General features: G+C 42.0%; 1 protein-coding gene across 1 annotated transcript in view; it reads right to left on the reverse strand.

Annotated features, from left to right (window-relative positions):
• The window catches only part of EPB41L4A (erythrocyte membrane protein band 4.1 like 4A), a 297,132-nt gene that overhangs the window by 23,795 nt on the left and 252,005 nt on the right, over positions 1-21,332 (reverse strand). Inside the window, 3 exon segments of the mRNA XM_010848354.1 lie at positions 6,427-6,504; positions 7,603-7,650; positions 20,842-20,955. Of these exon segments, the coding sequence (XP_010846656.1) occupies positions 6,427-6,504; positions 7,603-7,650; positions 20,842-20,955 (240 nt within the window).

Consider the following 21,332-nt stretch of genomic DNA (forward strand, 5'->3'; position numbering starts at 1 on the left):
TTTGAAACAAACCTCCACTCTTCAGCTACAGCATGACTCTCCAGACAATTGCTTCATATGGCCACTCAATCGCTAACAGTAACTCTGCAGTTCCCAACCGATTGTGGACTTGTGCTTCTCAACAACAGCTCTCATTCTGGGATCACCTGCTATAAACCAACCTTCTTTTTTTTTCAGTAGTTTTTCTTCCCTAGGGAAATTTATATCAGTTCCAGGCATCTGTCGACATACTCCCTGAAGACCAGCAAGCAAAAAATTCACTTGCTTTTCCCATCTCCCCCCACCATCGATAAATTAATCTTATTTGCTCTTAAAGGTACTTCAATGTCTTCCACTTACACCTTATGCTCTCCCTCCTAAAATGGGCTACGTGCAGCATAATTTCCTCTCCCCAACTCTGCTTCTGTTTTCGTAATCATTCAACCTGCCTCGAGTTTAGTCCTCTGAGAACATTTCTCTGTTGCTGTAGCTTTGGGCTTCCATAGTCGTCTCTATCAATTTGGATTATGCTCTGGAATTCCTAAATTATCCATTATCAAATGTTTAAATCTTAATACAACTTAGTAAAGTAGAAATCAGAATGCTGTGCCATGTGTGGAGCACAGTAAACGTCACTTCCAGTGGCTCTGAACAGACTACCCACTCCAGCCCCGCAATTTGTACCTGGTTTGCAGCCCAGACATTTCTGTCAGGGACAGGAACCAGGCAGGAGGGCATGCTTGCGAGGAAACAGTTATCTATTTTCAGGCCATGTGGAATAAACACCCTTGGGTTTAACTTTGCCATCATCCAAAACACATCTTTCCCTTAAGGCACAGGGACAGTAATGTTTTGTTTTATGATTCTAACAACAACAAAACCCTACCAAGGCTGTGATCTAGATTTGCCTGCCTCAGCCGTATCGTCCCTGTTACCTGCAGTGCCACAGAGGATGGTTTCTTACTTTTCTCAGAAAAATAATATAAAAGACTTTGTGGAATGCATTTAAAATACTTCAAACCATCTTAATCCATTATTCAGATACAGATTCTAAGAGACACCTAAAAAGCAGGAGGAAACTCTAACATTTGTGGCAGGATAAACTCACATGTTAGAAACACTGGTCTCTTTGTTGTTAAAGGGAGCTGCCCCCACTCTGTAGATACAATGGGGACTTCAGGTAACACTGAGCAGCACTGAACATTCTCATCAGTCGAATGCAGGGCTCTTTCTGCTTTTCAAAGCACATCCGTTATCTCAGATCTTCACAAACCTCATGAGGTAGGCCAGGCAGGTATGATCCCATTTAGCATGTAAGAAAATTAAAACTCAGAGGGTAAAGGAACCAGCTTCTAGGCACGGAGCTCTTCAAAGCAGGGGCAGATTCATAATGCACGGTCCCTCATTCTTTGTTCTGTGCTCTATTTCACCCACACGCATGCACACATGTGCATACATATCGCCTCATGTACATAATTCATGTGATTATGATGCAAACGGCTCAGAATGAAATTTGGGAAAGGTCCAAATGGTCCCCTGTTGCCAATTTATTCTAGTCCTGTTCTTACCCCCAGCTTCTCTCATTTTTCTTACTCTTTTAATTTTTGCCAGGCTCCAGAGTTACTTCCACTTTTATGCTTATGCAAAAAACACCAGACGGGTTCTCTGCCTCACTGCCCCCTACCTCCTCCAAATCTCCCACTTCAAATCCTAAAAGCCTAGCAACACATCAAAGCTAATGACTGAGTAATCCACAGATCCCAGTGAATGCCTAAAGGAGAGCTGATTTTCATCAGCAGCACAAAGGATATTTTGCAGACCAGTTCCTTTGAATGTGAAGGATATTTTATTAAGCTCAAGGTATTTTCAGGGAAAGCTGGCTTATGAAAGGCTTCACCGTGATAGATCTACTTCTTAGGTCCTCCTCCAACATGCTCTGTGGGCAAGTCCCAAGAATGGCCCAGGGGTTCAAATCCACAAAGAGGAGCCAACGGACACTTCTGATTTTACGTGCAAGATTCAAAATTCTAACTAGTAAAAACTAATGCAATCTAATACTCACAAAGATCATTAATTTAATGCTTCTCTGTACTTGGTAGGTTTCTAATTTGATTAATTTAATTGAACCAATTTTTTCACAAATCGGTATAGAAAAGTAAGTAATCTCAAAAGAAATTTGCAGCCTTTTAGATTTCAACCCTACCAGTGAACTAAGATATCAACTCCATTTCCCAATATCAATCTATCTTTCATTATTTAGATCATAATGACCACTTTATAACTTTTTAGAGATCAGATACCCTCTTAAGAATCTGATTAAATCTACAGACTCTTATCACCAGAAAATTGTATGCTTGGAAACAGAGAATTTTACATAAAATTGCTTGAGATTATGATACCCCTAAAACCTACCCATCAATCAAAGGATAAAAAAGCCTGGTCTGAAAATACAAATGTGTAGATAGGGAAGATGGGGAAATGGAGGACAAAGTTAAAAGAAAAGTGGAAAAGGCTAGAAAGAGGGTGTAGGAGAGGTCGGGACAGCCAAAGAAGAGGCAATGACACCAAAATTAGATATCCAGCTCTGTCCGCCACAGCGCCATCACCTCTTATAGCTCAGTTAGTCTTTGCAGGAACTCAAGAAAACAGACCAGGCAGTACACACACCATTTTAAGGATGACAAAGCTAAGTTTAAGTTGATTAAATGAGTTGCCCAAGGTCAAACAGCAGGACATGGCAGAACCAAAACCCTGACCCACTCCCTTAGGGTTTTATCTTTGCTTTTTTTTTTTTTTTGACATTTTATCACTGGTTCCTAAACAAAGACAGATGTCAAAGAGAACAGGAAAGAAAGAGTGAGAAAGAAGCTAAGAAAAGAAAAGAATAGGAGGGACCTGGTGAGGGAAAAAAATGTGATAGAGTAAAAAAGGGAGAGAAGAGAAGAGAGATGAAGAGAAAGGTGTACGTAGAGACACCACCAGGCTTCCCTGGTGGTTCAGACAGTAAAGCATCTGCCTACAATGCGGGAGACCCGGGTTCAATCTCTGGGTCGGGAAGATTACCTGGAGAAGGAAATGGCGACCCACTCCAGTACCCTTGCCTGGAAAATCCCATGGACGGAGGAGCCTGGTAGGCTACAGTCCATGAGGTCGCAAAGAGTCAGACACGACTGAGCGACTTCACATAGTAGAGACACTGGGGGGAAAATAAGGACTCTGTCATCTTAAAGATGTTATAACAAGAAATTGCTCCAACTTCCAGTTAATTATACAGAGGAAAAAAAAAACTACTTTCTCAAACCTCAAAATCTGGAAAACTGTAGGTACGCATGCAGATTATGAAAACAATAAAGAGACAACTAAAGTGAAAGAGGATTAAGAAATACATAAACAATTTCCCAAACAAAGGAGGCTTAAGTCTCTGCTGTTGGAAATTCTGTGGAATGACACCCTGCAGTTATTCCTCACCCATCTGGCCTCACTAGCTCTCGACCCAAAGCTAACGGAGGAGGTTGCTTATCTACAGTCATATTTTTCTAAAATTGAATCTAAACAACATCCTGTTTCTAATACTAGCCTTCCAGGGTCAGTGTGGATTATGAGTTTTTCCATGTCTGTTCAAAGCCACAACCACTGCTTTGAATAAAGCTGATTTGTAAGACTGTCTTGTTGACTTGTGCTTCTCTTCACGCAAATGAGAGACACTGAAACTGTTATCTACGGGAGCAGCAAAGCAGCGTGAACTCCAACAGGCAGGCACTGAACAAACAGTACTGACACAGGATGGTCTCAAACCTAATATGAGAGACCTTCCTCATGTTAAAAAAGCAAACAAAGAAACCAACAACAACGACAAAAATTGCAACAACAGCAAGAAGCAGTGGCAGAGGAAATATCATCCTGAAGACCACACACAGTCTCCAGAACGTCTCTCTGGAGAGAGTCTGTCCAGAGCTCCACTGGACACATCATGGGCTTCAAAACAGTGCTTGAAAAGCTAATGTACACAGTCTTTGTCCTTCTGCCCCAGGCTACAGTTCCCATGGGGAGATAGGAAAATGAGTGTCTCGGGCGCAGGCTCTGACTTTCAAAGTGAGAAAGTATCCGGAGCTGAATTTAGAGACCTTCCTGGCAGGAAGCAGAAAATCAGCACGTTCAAGACTCACTTTGCCTCATTCTAGGGTTACCAGAGTCCTTTAATAAAAGCACAAAGGACGTTGGTGAGAGCTTGGCTGGGTCACCCTGCCAATGGAAATAAGGAAAGGCAACTGAGGTTGAAGAGATTCATTCTCTCCCCAAAGTTGAAAGTCAGACATCGTTAGACAACCCTTCATTACAGACATAAGACATGTTGGGACCATTAGCAGGGCCACAGTATAAATATTCAGACCCACGTATCCCAAGGTAGAGTGAGTGGGTTCTGGCACGATTTTAAAGGCTGATAATGGGGTGGAGTGGGTAGTGGCAGCACTGCATCACGGGTACGTGGCCCCCGGGGCAGAGTCCTGCGTGGCACCGCGCCGCACGCTGTGCCTCCACCAGGAGTCTCAGCCATGGGATTAGCACTGCAAGACCTGCTCCTTCCTTCGCCCACTTTCTGCTATGCCTCTGAAAGCCAGACTCCAGACCTCATCTTCTACAGACACAGCCACCCTGTGTAAGCCCAGGGCAGTATCTCCACAGGTAAAAGAAATTATTTTTGCAAGTCTTTGTGTCAGTGTGCATTGAAAGCAATTTCTCATTAATAGCCTTATAAAGTACTTTAGCATTTAAACATTCAGAACCACCATCATTCTAAAATATACTATTTATACAGTACAAAAAAGCCAATCTGAAAAATTGTTGATGAAACGAGGGTAGAGGCAGAAAACACCTATTAGGAATATTAAAGCCAATGCTTCTAGATCAGTAATGAGCTATTTAGGAATTTGCTGGCAACCTTTGAATAGTGTTTCATTTTAACAGCAAATGTCAAGTTAGCACTTCTGGCTCAAAAAGACAGTTTTTAAATAGGCTGGCTCTGAGAAGTTGAGAATAGCGCACCAGGCCCTGGTCCATAGGGTCACAAAGAGAGGGGCTAAAGCAACCTAGCATGCACAAACTCAGAATACACCAAGCAAAACAGAAATATATTTGTCAAGACACTGGCTTGATAACTAGGTCCATGAAGATGCAGGAGGTGTTTTTCCATTTGTTTTGTGTTGTCTGTGCAGAAATACTGGATTTTAGAGTGGGAAGAGCATACCTGAGGGAAAGCTACCGTCCACACTTGGGTTTTTATAGATGAAGACATTGGGATCATTTCCTTGAGAAAACTGTCCTAACACATTGAGATCTCACCTCTATCAGGAAGGCTCAACACAGAAAGTTTTCCTAAGAGAGTGGTCCACTCTCACAGTGCTGTCTGGGCGGTTATGACATAGGTGCTGCAGTCAGAGAGGGAGGCCAGTTCAGTGCATGCCACGCACAAGGGCTCTGAACACAAAACAAGGACCCCAGACAGCATCTCATGCAACCTCCTCAGCAAGAGGCAACCCAGAAGAAGCAACCACGCCGGAGTCTACGTCAGGGGACGGGCTTCCCCACGGTCACCACTGCCATCTGGGGCTAGGTGTTCCGGCTGTGGAGTGCTGCCTTCTGCACTGTCGGACGTCCAGCAGCATCCCTAGTCAGTAGCAACCCCCAGCTGTGACAGCCAAAAGTATCCCAAAACACTGCCAGGGAAGAGAGGGAAAACAAAACTGTCCCCAGCTGAGAACCACTGGATTAGAAACTGGCATAACCGATAACTATATCCCTCAGCTCCCCAACTTGGTGTTCTTTCATCATGGATCACTTGTTTTCAAATAAATATTTCAGAATTAGGAAGAACTGATTAAATCAATGCATTGCCATCACTAATATTGATTACATGTCAAATCATGTTACTAACAAGCTCTTAAGACTAAGTCCTAAAAATATGAACTAATTGCATTTACCCATCTAATTGCGTGTGCCTAGCACAAGTATAAACACATTTGCATTAAATATACATAAGACTAAAAGTATGCAACTATGAGTGTCTTGGTTTTTGGTTGGGCAAAGAATAATGATGTCAAGTTAAAAGACACTTCAGGGAGAAATCTCTCTACAAATGATACAATTTCTTACCACTCTTAGGCAAATTCACTACATGTTGTACCTAAATATAGATTATTGCTTTTTATTTTTTTTAATTAACAAGAAGGGACATCACTGTCAAACTGTTTAATCATCTTATTACAAAGATAAGAAACTCAGTTCAAAGAGCTGAGGTTTCCTAAAATAGTACTTCAGAATCATTCCAGATTTCTTCTTAAATACAGCTGAGAAAAATCAGGTAAAAAAATTCATAGGACACACAGCTTCTACAATCAGTGGTAGCCGCTGATGTCAGAGTTTCTGTTAACTATCATATTCCAACATTACCTGTTTCTCTTTTTCCGGTGCTCTCTGTTAGAATTTTCTGATTCACTACCACTGCTTGTGTTACAGCGTGAGCGTGACCTGAAAAGAAAATAAGAGGAAAAAAACCATATTTATGACAAATGACAAATTTCAGAACGGTTCATGTAGGTTCTTTAGAATTAATTTTGCAATAAAATTACCAATTCAAACATAAGTAGTTGTCATAACCCTCTCCCAATCAGTTCCTCAATTCAGCTAGCCATCTGAACGTCTATAAGAAATGTGGAAGCAGACTAAAGTAAATGTCACCATGCTCCTAGAAAGGACCACAGAATCAAGTGCTTTCAACAGAACTCTGATGTGGAAAAGCTGTAAGTCCCTGGGGTGGACTAAATATGGACTCAAAGTCCTGTCAAACCCCTACCCCCATGAAGAGAGGGAGAGTTTATTTCCACTCCCCTTGAATTTGTGCTGGTCCTACGAGTGATTTTTCCAACAGAAGGAGGTAGAAGGGATACTCTGCCAGTTCTAGGACTATCTCTTAACAGGGCTGGTAGCTTCTGCTTCTTCCCAGCCACCTAGGTTAACCAGGCGCAGAGATCACAGACAGAGTGAGTTCCCAGGCAGACAGCCATTCTGCCAGGGACCAGTTAAACTAGCTAACAAACTGCTGTTCAATCAATAGAATCATATAAGATATATATGGTTGTTGTTATATTCAACCACCCCGTTCCAGATGGTTTTACTGTAGCAAGAGATAAGCGAGGGACTTCCCTGACAGCCCAGTGGTTAAGACTCCACACGTCCATTGCAGGGGGCATGGGTTTGATCCCTGGTCAGGGAACTAAGATCCCAAATGCCACGGTGTGGTGTGGCCAAAAAGAAAAACAGAAAGAAAGAGACTAGAAAAGAAAAAAAGAAAAAGAGAGATAATGGAGATAGCTCCTCTAAGACAAAAAGGAGCAGGGTAAAAAAAAAAGAGAGAGAGAGAGAAACTCCTAAAGATGTTAAGGAATGGAAGACGGAGAACCAGTTGCAGCCAAAATTGTTATTTCAAAGTTTAAAAAATTACAATATCCTTAAAGCAGTCACTAATAAAACCAAACATTTCCCACACTCTTGCCTCAGGTCTGAGCTGTGCTGACCTGCTAAGCCCTTTCCCTCTCCCTTGACCCTCCTTCCATTTTGGCTTTTTACCTCCTCCTTTGCTTTAGATCTGAATCTTCACCACTGTTATGGGCTTTCCTATGGGGGGGAAAGAATAATAATTCATTCAGGAGAATAGAAAATTATCAACTGGCTAAGGAAAGCATACCAGAATGAGTTTTACTTCAGTTAATGCACATTACACAGTCATCCACTCACGTCAGTCACCAAACACATGAGTCACACATACATGCCCAGCTCTACAACAGATCCCAGAAACGATATCAAATGGCCTCAAGAAGCCAACAGGCTAGCAGGGGCTACAAACAGTCCATAAGTAATTATGCACAATTATCTGTGTCTGTAATTATCCATTAAGTAATTAACAGATATAACTAATTATCTGTTAAGTTCCATTCATCCAATAACAGAGTTCAATTGTAGTGTCCAGATCTGCAACTGAAACAGAGCACTAACCTGATTAGGCGCACCAAATCCAACCTGCCTCACTTGCTTTTAGTTGATTTTAAACTAACCACTCCCTAGCTTCCTTATGGATAACACCTCCGATGTATGGGTCACTATAGTAATGGTTGCTTAAATTGTTTTTCAGGAATGTGGAGTTAGTCCTTACCCAGTTCAAACTGGTTGAAACCACTGACCATTCAACTGGCCATGCGTGAGTGTCAGACGGATGATCTTTTGATGCTAGAAGGCCAAAACCTCTACCCTCAGAACACACTAACTCTGCCATCTTCTGAACAGTTGCCATGGAGAACCATGAAGCTTGACCACTCTTGCAGAAACCACTGATTACCTCCCTTTTCTTACCTCAATCACCTCTCCCCACGCCTGATACACCCTGCCTCTCTATCCTATAAACATCCCTAAGTCTGACCTTCAGGGAGACAAGTTTTGGATTTGTTCTCCCATCAACTTGTTTGGCTATCTTGTGAATTAACGATTTCTCTGCTGCAAACCTTGGCGTCTCAATGTCTGACTTGCTGCAAGTTAAGCAAACAAACCCAATTCCGTAACACAATCCACCAAGCCAAGTTCTGCTATAATCTGATGTCAGCTCTCACCTGAATGCCCTTTCCAACATCCCAGCCTCCATGGCCCTTGTCATCTTCCCTAAGGACCTCTTTATTGCAACTCAGCAACCCCATCAGGGTCACACTTTGGACTTTATTATCTGTAACCACCTGCAAAAACCTTGTTCTCTAACCTGAATCTCCTCTCCTTCCTGAATACCACTTCCTATTTACCTTCAAACAGCTTCAGTGGGGCATCCTGTTAAATGTGTGAGTTTTGTAGTCCTGAATGTGAATCCCGTCCCGTCTGATGATAAGTAGTGTGATTTAAACACAAGACTTCTCTACTGAGCCTCAGTTTGAACAGTACTTCCCACACAGAGTTGTTATGAGGATAAAATGAATTAATATATTTAAAATGCACACAGTAGGACCTGGCCCACTCTAAGCACTCAATAAATGTTGACTATTACCATTGCTGCTTGTTCAATGACTTCCATCTACCTTTCTTCGACCTCAGTAGTACTGTCTGTCTATCAACCTTGCAACTTTCTGTCAGCTAACTTTTATTTCCTCCCTGACTCAGTTTGGATTTTCATCATCACAATAACATGTATGCCAGTACTTGAAACTTCCTCTGATTGTGTTTTTTGTTCAGTCTCTATGACAAAACTCCAGAGGTGGGTGAATTCAACTCTCCAGATTCTTTGGGCCAGCCCTCAAAAGCTGTCAAGCAGTGCTAGATGAGGTTACATAAAAGGGCATGCTAACTACACTACAAATCCATGTGCATAATCTCAGATCTACAACATGGCCCAGCAATCCTACCACCTTTCTCTGATCCAAGAACTCTCAGTTTCTTCAAAGTGCTTTCAAACTCCTTTCGCCTTGCAGCCCTCTGACTCACTGTACCACTGCTGCAGCAAATGACTTTGTGTTCTCCTTCCAAAGCAAAAGGGAGCCAGCCATTAGATGGGAACTCTTTCCTTTTCCTGTTACCCAAAATAAAACTCACCCACATCACCCTCTCTTTTACGGAAGTGTCCTTATAATTAAGGTCAATCCGCTCACCTGTGCTGTGCAGATCCCATCGCCTTTTACCTCCTCGGTGACTGTCATTAACCACGTCTTGTTTCTCACATATATTCACCTTGTCCTCAGAGCCAAGTTTCTTTACCAGCCTTTCACATTCTCAAGTCTCTCCTGTTCAAACATACACACACCTACTTTGACTCCACATCTCCCACGACTTTCTGCCCAGTCTCTCTCCTCTCCTGCAAAGCCATACTTCTTGAGCAAGGTCTCTTTCTTGCTTTTGGGCTCCATGTCCTTATCCTTTGTTATACGTGCCTTTCCGATCTAGCCAGGGCAGACATGAATCTTTTAATGCCACATTCACAACTTTCATTTTCCCACTTTCCCAACATAATTATATCAAATATATCAAACAACATTATGTTGATAGAATTGTTAACTGTAAACACAATTACGTAACTATTGTTCACAGATGACTGATCTAAACAGTGTTTTAGGAACACAATTTCTTGTATAGGTTTAAATTTTTCTTAGAGATGATAACTGGCTAGTTTTCTACTTAAGTTGCTTGCTTAGTTTTCCTCGTGCTGCTGCTGCTAAGTCGCTTCAGACGTGTCTGACTCTGTGCAACCCCATAGATGGCAGCCCACCAGGCTCCCCCATCCCTGGGATTCTCCAGGCAAGAACACTGGAGTGGGTTGCCATTTCCCTCTCCAATGCATGAAAGTGAAAAGTGAAAGTGAAGTTGCTCAGTCGTATCCGACTCTTAGAGACCCCATGGACTGCAGCCCACCAGGCTCCTCCACCCATGGGATTTTCCAGGCAAGAGTACTGGAGTGGGGTGTCATTGCCTTCTCTGAGTTTTCCTCGTACTTCTCACTAATACTTTATGCCATCTCTGAGAGAGCTGCACAACTCCTCCTGAGATAGATAAATACACAAATAGCAAGTTCCATGTAAATCCCTTCTGGAGCACTCTGCCCTCCTACTCACATTGGACAGTTTGCTGTCTAGCACTGCTGCATAGATGTCCCTTCACCCTGACCACGGAATTTCTTTTGCACCTTTGATGAATTCCATAGTCTTAGGTCTGATGGCCTCTTGTCATGGCAGCTATATATTCATATATATACACACACACACACACACATATATATACTCATATTTAAGTCACTTCAGCCATGTCTGACTCTTTGCAACACTATGTACTGTAGCCCGCCAGGCTGTCTGACTCTTTGCAACACTATGTACTGTAGCCCGCCAGGCTCCTCTGTCCATGGGATTCTCTAGGCGAGAATACCGAAGTGGGTAACCACGCCCTCCTCCAGGGGACCTTCCTGACCTAGGGACTGAACCCGTGTCTCTTATGTCTCTTGCATTGGCAGGTGAGTTCTTTATCACTAGCGCCACCCGGGAGGCCCATACACACTATATATCAGTTCAGTCCAGTCGCTCAGTCGTGTCCAATGCTTCGCAACCACATGAACTACAGCACACCAGGCCTCCCTGTGCATCACCAACTCCCAGAGTTTATTCAAACTCATCTCCATTGGGTCAGTGATGCCATCCAACCATCTCATCCTCTAGCATTCCCTTCTCCTCCTGCCTTCAATCTTTCCCAGCATCAGGGTCTTTTCAAATGAGTCAGCTCTTCGCATCAAGTAGCCAAAGTATTGGAGTTTCACCTTCAGCATCAGTCCTTCCAATGAACAGCCAGGACTGATCTCCTTTAGGATGGACTGGTTGGATCTCCTTACAGTCCAAGGGACTCTCAAGAGTGTTCTCCAACACTACAGTTCAAAATCATCAATTCTTTGGTGCTAAGCTTTCTTTATAGTCCAACTCTCACATCCATACATGACTACTAGAAAAACCATAGCCTTGGCTAGACAGACCTTTGTTGGCAAAGTAATGTCTCTGCTTTTTAATATGCTGTCTAGGTTGGTCATAACTTTTCTTCCAAGGAGTAAGTGTCTTTTAATTTCATTGCTGCAAAAAAAAAAAAAAAATTTCATGGCTGCAGTCACCATTCTGCAGTGATTATGGAGCTCAAAAAATAAAGTCTCTCACTGTTTCCACTGTTTCCCCATATATTTGCCATTAAGTGATGGGACCAGATGCCATCATCTTAGTTTTCTGAATGTTGAGCTTTAAGCCAATTTTTTCACTCTCCTCTTTCACTTTCATCAAGAGGCACTTTAGTTTTTCTTCGCTTTCTGCCATAACCGTGGTGTCTTCTGTGTATCTGAGGTTATTGATATTTCTCCCAGTAATCTTGATTCCAGCTTGTGCTTCATGCAGCCCAGCGTTTCTCATGATGTACTCTGCATAGAGGTTAAATAAGTAGGGTAACAATACTCACCCTTGACGTACTCCTTTCCCAATTTGGAACCAGTCTGTTGTTCCACATTCAGTTCTAACTGTTGCTTCCTGACCTGCATACAGATTTCTCAAGAGGCAGGTCAGAATACCAGGTGGTCTGGTATTCCCATCTCTTGAAGAATTTTCCACAGTGTATTGTGATCCACACAGTCAAAGGCTTTGGCATAGTCAATAAAGCAGAAGTAGATGTTTTTCTGGAACTCTCTTGCTTTTTCAATGATCCAGCGGATGCTGGTACTTTGATCTCTTGTTCCTCTGCCTTTTCTAAAACCAGTTTGAACACCTGGAAGTCATGGTTCACGTATTGTTGAAGTCTGGCTTGGAGAATTTTAAGCATTACTTTACTAGCGTGTGAGATGAGTACAATTGTGCAATAGTTTGACCTATGTATATACATATACATATATATGCGGGTATGCGTGTGTATACACTAAATATACAAAATACATTATATATATATGCACACTATATGTATATATATTTTTGAGAATGAAATTTCTGACAATGTCTTCTTTATACACATATAATCTGGTTTATCTTGGCATAGAATCCTAAATTGAAATTAACCTTCCTTCAGCATTTGGAGGCAATGCCTCATTATCTTCTTTCCCTGCTTTTGCTGTGAAGCAGTCCAAGTCCATGATATTTATTTGTCATGATCTGTGTTTTTTTCCTTTCACATTTTCCTCCCTGATGCCAATTTTTTAAAATTCTCTCTTGGCCTATAATGTTTTAATGATCTTGGTACAGATCTTACTTTTCAATACACTATGCCAAGTGCTCAGTGCGTTCTGTCTATCTATAAAGTTAAACCATTCCAATCTGGGGTATTTTCTTATATTATTTACTTCATAGTTTCCTTACTTGTAATTTTTTGGGTTTTTTCCCCTCAGAAATTTCATTAGTCAAATGACTGATATTCAGGTTTGATCATAATAATCCTTATTTCCATGGATTTGTTTTGGTTCTACTTTGGGGAAGATTTCCTTATCTTCCAATTTAATTATTTAAAATTATACCCCACGAATTTAAGATCTAAAAACTCTTATTCACTCTTTCAATACCACAGTTTTCACTTTTCTAAAGGTAATAAGTATATATTTTTTAGAAAATTTTGTTTCTTATACTGTCTCTATTTCCTGTGAATTCCCCCCGCACATACTCCTAAGTCTTGGCTCAGTCTCTGTCTTTCCAAAGAGAAGCTATCCCCAAATGCTGGGTGATTATGGCTGTTTTGATATTTTAGACACTGAAAAGACTGGAACCCTCTGAATGGTGCAGTGCATGGTAACAGACAGCCTCACTGCATTGCAGAGCTAATATGGGAAGTCTCGCCATTTCACTGGAGAATCTTTTGAAAGTTCCTATCTGTGGACCTTTTCCCTAGTATCTTTCCATATTTTATAGGGAGAGTCTCTACTCTCATGCCTAGGAAATAGAAGTCTGGCTTCTAGCATTCTGGGAATGAGGACTTCAGTTCAGTTCAGTCACGCAGTAGTGTCTGACTCTTTGCGATCCCATGGATTGTAGCACACCAGGCTTCCCTATCCACCTCACCAACTCCTGGAGCCTGCTCAAACTCATGTCCATCGAGTCGGTGATGCCATCCAACCATCTCATCCTCTGTCATCCCCTTCTCCTCCTGCCTTCAATCTTTCCCAGCATCAGGGCCTTTTCCAATGAGTCAGTTCTTCCTATTAGGTGGCCAACATATTGGAGTTTCAGCTTCAGCATCAGTCCTTCTAATGAACATTCAGGACTGATTTCCTTTAGGATGGACTGGTTGGATCTCCTTGAAGTCCAAGGGACTCTCAAGACTCTTCTTCAACACCACAGTTAAAAAGCATCAATTCTTTGGCACTCAGCTTTCTTTATAGTCCAACTCTCACATCCATACATGACTACTGGAAAAGCCATAGCTTTGACTAGACGGATCTTTGTTGGCAAAGTAATGTCTCTGCTTTTTAATATGCTATCTAGGTTGGTCATAGCCTTTCCTCCAAGGAGCAAGCATCCTTTAATTTCATGGTTGCAGTCACCATCTGCACTGATTTTGGAGCCCAAGAAAATAAAGTCTGTCACTGTTTCCATTGTTTCCCCATCTATTTGCCATGGAGTGATGGGACTGGATGCCATGATCTTAGTTTTCTGAATGTTGAGCTTTAAGCCAACTTTTTCACTCTCCTCTTTCTTTCATCAAGAGGCTCTTTAATTCCTCTTCACTTTCTGCCATAAAGGTGGTGTCATCTGTGTATCTGAGGTTACTGATATTTCTCCCAGCAATCTTGATTCCAGATTGTGCTTCATCTAGCATCTCGCAAGATGTACTCTGCATAGAAATTAAATAAGCAGGGTGATAATACACAGCCTTGAAGTACTCCTTTCCCAATTTCACACCAGTCTGTTGTTCCATGATTTTTCATATAGATATAATATCTCTGTCTCTTTTACAAGTTAATCCTCTTCAACTAAGGCAAATAAATGCTGAAGTTTCTCACAGCTCTGTCATTGGCTTGTCTTTGCATTCTATCTATAGTATGTATCTATCTAGACAACCTCAACTCTGTTTCATATTTCAACTAACATCTGTAAGAAATCTGTATTTCAGTCCAGATAGCCATCTAGCTCCTGACTTATATCAAACAATCCACGTAAATCCCTCACTTGGACTTCTCAATGGTACAACAAATTCAACTTATCAACAACCAAACTCAGTTTTCCTTTTTAAGCCTGTGATATCCAGGTGATTCTTATTTCAGTGCATCACACCTCCATCCATGAAATTATACAAGTCTGGCTTTCATCCTGACGCCTGTCACTCCTTCGCCCCTCATTTTGATCCTTCTCATCCCACACTTTTACCTCTTGAAGGGTTTTAAAACCATCCACTTCCTCCTATCTCCACATCGCCACCTTGGCACAAGTTCCCATCCTCTTTCTCTAGGACCTGTGTGCTGTCTGGCCTACGTCCACCACCACCTTTCCCCCAGAGGCAGTAAAGACCATCTTCACCCAGTACAAATGCAACCGTGTTACCACCCCCTTAGAAAAACTACCGGAAAAATGACTGAAATCCTCAACAAAGGCCAGGTGTCCTGTGAGGTCTGACTTCTCTTTCTCTCTTCCGTTCTCTCTTTCTCTCCGGGCTCGTCTCTAACACATTTCTGTCCTCTCAGTGCTTGACGACACTGACCTTTCAGCCTTTCTATGAATACTCCCCATCTCCATTCCATCCCAAGGCCCCTACAGGGACTGTCTCTAGTGCTGGTTAACACATGCCTTGCATAGAGACGCCCTCAATAAGCATTTTTGAGTGTGAAAATGGACTGGGGTAAAAATAAACTTGTACTGCCCAGAACTATAGTAGCTGTTCTGTTCTAAAACAGGACTGCTTAAACAAGCAGGCTTCAGGATCTCCATGAACGTTGAAAAATTCTATGAAAATTTATGTAGTGGTGGTTTAGTCACTAAATTATGTCCGATTCTTGTGACCCCATGGACTGTAGCCTGCAGGCTCCTCTGTCCATGGGATTCTCCAGGCAAGAATACTGGAGTAGTTTGCCATTTCCTTCTCCAAGGGATCTTCCCGACCCAGGAATCGAACCCAGGTCTCCTGCATTGCAGGCAGATTCTTTAGCAATTGAGCTGCAAAGGAAAATTTATACATGTATTTAATTAAGTCCCTCCCCCCCCCCCGCCCCCGGAATGAATCCAACATTTCATCAGTCTCTCAGAGAGTTTCATCATCCCAAAAGGTTAAGGACCAGGGTTCTAGACTCCACCAGAATTTGATAGATTTATCCATTTAATGACAGACAACTAGCAAAACAGGAAATTTTGATATGTTTGGCAAAACATGTTATTCTGGCCATGCATTGCAAAGTAGAATTTTCCATTATTAAATTTAAGTACATGATATTCCTCCATGCTGATGACAAATCTCAGTTTTAAATGTCAGAGTTGATTCAACTATGCAGGGATTTGTGCTCAAGAGCAAGGTAAATACATGTGAAGATAAAACAAGACTGAGAAGGACAGGGACAATTACAGAGTATTTAGAGTGGAAAGAAACGAAGAATGAGCTCCAGCTCTTGATGCCAACAGTCAGCAATGTCTAGTCTCCTCAAAACACACATGCCCAATAAGACACCTTTCAAGTACCACACAGAACCAGACAGAGGCCCTGATGCTCAGACAAAAAGATTCACTACTCTATAAAATCAAAACTGTCTTTCCCCTGGATGGTACCCATGAGAGGATCCTGTGTCCACTCACCACAATTATGTCTCTGTGTTGCACAGGAAGCCAGCAGAAACTGTATTCAATATGAACATTATTAAGTCTCGACTTGGGAATGTGTGTGCTCCCAACTATTTCAAGCAATTAGTTTAGGAAAAAAAATTTCTATAAATTTTGATATGTAATGTAAAAACTTGATAAATTCACTTCTAAACATTAAAATTGAAATGATCATCTGCTCAGTGTGTGTATTTTATTTAGGGAATGGTGAAAAAATACACTAATAATTTAGGGTGAGAACCTATAAAAACCTATCTATTAACAATAATCATACCATCACAGATTCTTAAAAGATTTAGTAATTCCCACTCCCCAGAACTCCTCAATACACATGTACAGACAAATGCACTTTATAGTGTTTCCCAGTGATGTTGACTTGTTTTTTAAGTGTTCTCCAAGTTGAACCAATTGTCGGAAGAGAAAGGAGAGCAGAAAATCTATTCCCCTGCCTGTTTTAAATGATGACTCATTATCCCTGCCTTTTTCAGACATACAGATGTGGACCCAAATTCTGGATGTGTGCAAGGAATAGTTACTCTTTCCTCCTCAAGCCTGTTTTCTCATCTATAAAAGTGAGATAATAATGCTGGGCCAGGTATTTCTCCTTTGGTACTCAGTCCCATCCAGACCTAGCTGCAGTCTCCCATGTATTGCCAAGACGAGAGACCTGAAAATTACACCTTCCTAGGCTTCTTCACCACTTAGGTGCTCAGCTGAGACTTGAAGGCAGGAGAAAAAAGGAGGCGATTTTGCTTCTGGCAGCACCTGCAGCACTTACTGTTGCATTCCCTAAAAGTGAGGATTCCACAGCCTTAGACGTGGTGGTACCTTCTCCAGCAGTTGCAGCAAGAGTCATTCCTACAGTGGTGGTGGCCCCGGCAGTGTCAGCGCCAAGCACAGGCTCCCGGGGGGCCAGCTCTAAGGCAGAAGCAGCTTTGAATCTTTGGGTGACTTCCCCATCTCCCCCGCTACTCCTGCAGCCCAGGGGCAGCACAGCATCCAGGCCACAGACTCTTGGTCTTTTTGTTCCTTCAGTCCTGCTCATACCTGTGCACTGATTTCTGCCTTAATCCCTCTCTGCTGGAAAGGCCTAGTGACTGAGAGATACATTACATCAGCTTCTGTAGGGTATCATAAGGTTGAAACGAGATAATACATAGCTAGTAAACTGCTCAGTACTTGGAACATGGTACATGCCAGCTATTTTTCCATTATTCTGTCTAATCATCATGGGTTATGATCTGGCTCCCCCTTCTCAGTCCTGTTAGGTGAAGATGATGACCTTTCTTTTCTTAACTTTCAAAGGATTTTGGTGAAGTGGACCTGGTTTGAGAAAGTTATGGATGAAGACTCTGGGAAACTGGCAGAAGCAGAAGGAATCAAGCAGGGATGGACCAGCAAGTGAGTATGCAAAAGGGCAGAGAAAAGAGATGCACCTCTGCTTTCTAAATCGACAGTGCATACAAAAAGAATCTTGATGGTTATCTGAAAACATGACATAATGTGGAACATCTCATAATGTGGTTATTGTTGTTGTTGTTCAGTTGCTAAATTGTGTCCGACTCTTCATGACCCATGGACTGCAACATGCCAGGCTCCTCTGTCCTCCACTATCTCCTGGAGCTTGCTTGAATTCATGTCCATTTAGTTGGTGATGCTATCTATTCATCTCATAATTATAAGTCACATAAAATACCACTCATGTAGGCACCCAAAGTAAAACACAGTCCCCATTAGATAGAAATAAAGTGAATTTCACTAGTAAGTGATTTCTAAGTCTTCCTCTCTTAGACCTATCATATTGCCCAGCCTACTTTGCAGAGAGGGTTCAAAACCGCTATTTAGGAATTTTTATTTTTTTTATTAAGCACAAACACACAAGTATATTCATATGAACAATCTGACCTGCTGGGTAAAATGTAACACGACTCATTTTCTCTGTTCTTGAAAGGGGTTTTACTCAAGTTTAAGCAACAATATCAGTCTTGAGAGCCAATAACTCAGTCTCACCTAAGAGATATCTCTCTAGCCATGATCCTGTCTTCCCAGTTCAGTTCAGTCGCTCAGATGTGTCCGACTCTTTGCAATTCCATGGACTGCAGCATGCCAGGCTTCCCTGTCCATCGCCAACTCCAAGAACTTGCTCAAACTCATGTCCATCAAATTGGTGACACCATCCAACAATCCCATCCTCTGTCGTCCCCTTCTCCTCCCACCTTCAATCCTTCCCAGCATCAGGGTCCTTTCCAAGGAGTCAGTTTTCGCATCAGGTGGCCAAAGTATTGGCGTTACGGCTTCAACATCAGTCCTACCAATGAATATTCACCCTGACTTCCTTTAGAATGGACTGGTTGGATATCCTTGCAGTCCAAGGGACTCTCAAAGGTCTTCTCCAACACCACAGTTCAAAAGCATCAATTCTTTGGTGCTCAGCTTCCTTTATAGTCCAACTCTCATATCCATATCTGATTACTGGAAAAGCCATAGCTTTGACTAGACGGACCTTTGTTGGCAAAGTAATGTCTCCAACATTAAATGCTTAAATATTAAATGCTTTTTAATATGCTGTCTAGGTTGGTCACAGCTTTTCTTCCAAAGAGCAAGCATCTTTTAATTTCATGGCTGCAGTCACCATCTGCAGTGATTTTGGAGCTCAAAAAAATAAAGTATCTCACTGTTTCCATTTTTCCCCATCTATTTGCCACAAAGTGATGGGACTGGATGCCATGATCTTAGTTCTCTGAATATTGAGCTTTAAGCCAACTTTTTCACTCTCCTCTTTCACTTTCATCAAGAAGCTCTTCAGTTCTTCTTCACTTTCTGCCATCAGTTCAGTTCAGTTGCTCAGTCGTGTCCGACTCTTTGCGACCCCGTGAATCGCAGCACGCCAGGCCTCCCTGTCCATCACCAACTCCTGGAGTTCACTCAAACTCATGTCCAGCGAGTCGGTGATGCCATCCAGCCATCTCATCCTCTGTCGTCCCCTTCTCCTCCTGTGCCCAATCCCCCCCAGCATCAGAGTCTTTTCCAATGAGTCAACTCTTCGCATGAGGTGGCCAAAGTATTGGAGTTTCAGCTTTAGCATCAGTCCTTCCAAAGAATACCCAGGACTGATCTCCTTTAGAATGGACTGGTTGGATCTCCTTGCAGTCCAAGGGACTCTCAAGAGTCTTCTCCAACACCACAGTTCAAAACCATCAATTCTTCGTCTCTCAGTCTTCTTCACAGTCCAACTCTCACATCCATACATGACCACTTCAAAAACCATAGCCTTGACTAGACGGACCTTTGTTGGCAAAGTAATGCCATAAAGGTGGTATTATCTGTGTATCTGAGGTTATTGATATTTATCCCAGCAATCTTGATTCCAGCTTGTGCTTCATCCAGCCCAGCGTTTCTCATGATGTACTCTGCATATAAGTTAAAAAGCAGGGTGACAATATACAACCTTGACGTACGCCTTTCCCGATTTTGAACCAGTCTGTTATTCCATGTCCAGTTCTAACTGTAGCTTCTTGACCCGCATACAGATTTCTCAGGAGGCAGGTCAGGTGGTCTGGTATCCCTATCTCTTGAAGAATTTTCCACAGTTTGTTGTGATCCACACAGTCAAAGGCTTTGGTATAGTCAATAAAGCAGAAACAGATGTTTTTCTGGAACTCTTTTGCTTTTTCAATGATCCAATGGTTGTTGGCAATTTGGTCTCTGGTTCCTCTGCCTTTTCTAAATCCAGCTTGAACATCTGGAAGTTCACAGTTCATGTACTGTTGAAGCCTGGCTTGGAGAATTTTGAGAGATTTTTTATTTTGCTAGCATGTGAGATGACTGCAATTGTGCGGTAGTTTGAACATTCTTTGGCATTGCCCTTTTTTGGGATGGAATGAAAACTGACCTTTTCCAGTCCTGTGGCCACTGTTGAGTTTTCCAAATTTGCTGGCATATTGAGTGTAGAACTTTCGCAGCATCATCTTTTAGGATTTGAAATAGCTCCACTGGAATTCCATCACCTCCACTAGCTTTGTTGTAGTGATGCTTCCTAAGGCCCACTTGACTTTGCATTTCAGGATGTCTGGCTCTTGGTGGGTGATCACACCATTGTGGCTATCTGGGTCATGAAGATCTTTTTGGGGTCATGAAGATCTTGTCTTCTCAGATAAAAACATTTAAATCTTTTACATATTAATGTATATCATTAATCCAATACATATTATATATACATATTATACATACTATATAATATATATTTTCAAAATATTATACCTATTTTTAAAAATTTAGTCTTAACTACAATACAGAGAGTAAGTTCCCATCAATATTTTATGAAATCATCCTCTGAAACTCTGGCTTTTTAAGAGAAATGCTTCAGGACCTCTAGCTTATTTCATCTCAAAAAAACAAAAAACAACAACAACAAAACTCAGAAGCTCTCTGTTATTGTGAGGGGACCAACAGTCACGCACTATGAGAATATCCTGGTTAAACTGCAGCTGGGGCCTGGAACTGCTGCTGAAAATTTAAAACCGACGGCCGTTCCGCTTACCTCCTCCTGGTGGGCTGCACAGAGTCATTGTCGCTCCCACACGAGGGGTTTCGGCGGCGTGTGTAAGGGAACTTGGGGGATTTCGTGCGGTCGTTGGGGGAGTTATAGAGTCCGCTGAAGTGGAAGAGGAATGGTCAAGGATGTCTGCAGAGGGCTGGGAGAAGCAATACCCTAAGCTGGACCTAGGGAAGTGCTCATAACTGCCATTCTCTACTTTCCGGGGAATACTGGGTCTTGGGCATATGGTTCTCTTTCCTGACAAGATTTATTGAAAGAAGAGTAAGATCTAGTAAAATAAATCAGGAATGGGCTTGTTTTACTGGACTTCAAAAGAAATGAGCACACAAATGATGGCAACAGTAACAACAATCCGCGTTTAAGATGAATCTACACATGCTTGCTGAGGGCTTTATACTCATTATCCCAGTTTATCTCCAGGTCAACCCTAGTCACTGAAGTACAGGTATTAGACCCATTTAACAGTAAAGAAA

This window comes from Bison bison, unplaced genomic scaffold (assembly GCF_000754665.1).
Source record: "Bison bison bison isolate TAMUID 2011002044 unplaced genomic scaffold, Bison_UMD1.0 scf7180017864264, whole genome shotgun sequence".
Taxonomy (NCBI): domain Eukaryota; kingdom Metazoa; phylum Chordata; class Mammalia; order Artiodactyla; family Bovidae; genus Bison; species Bison bison.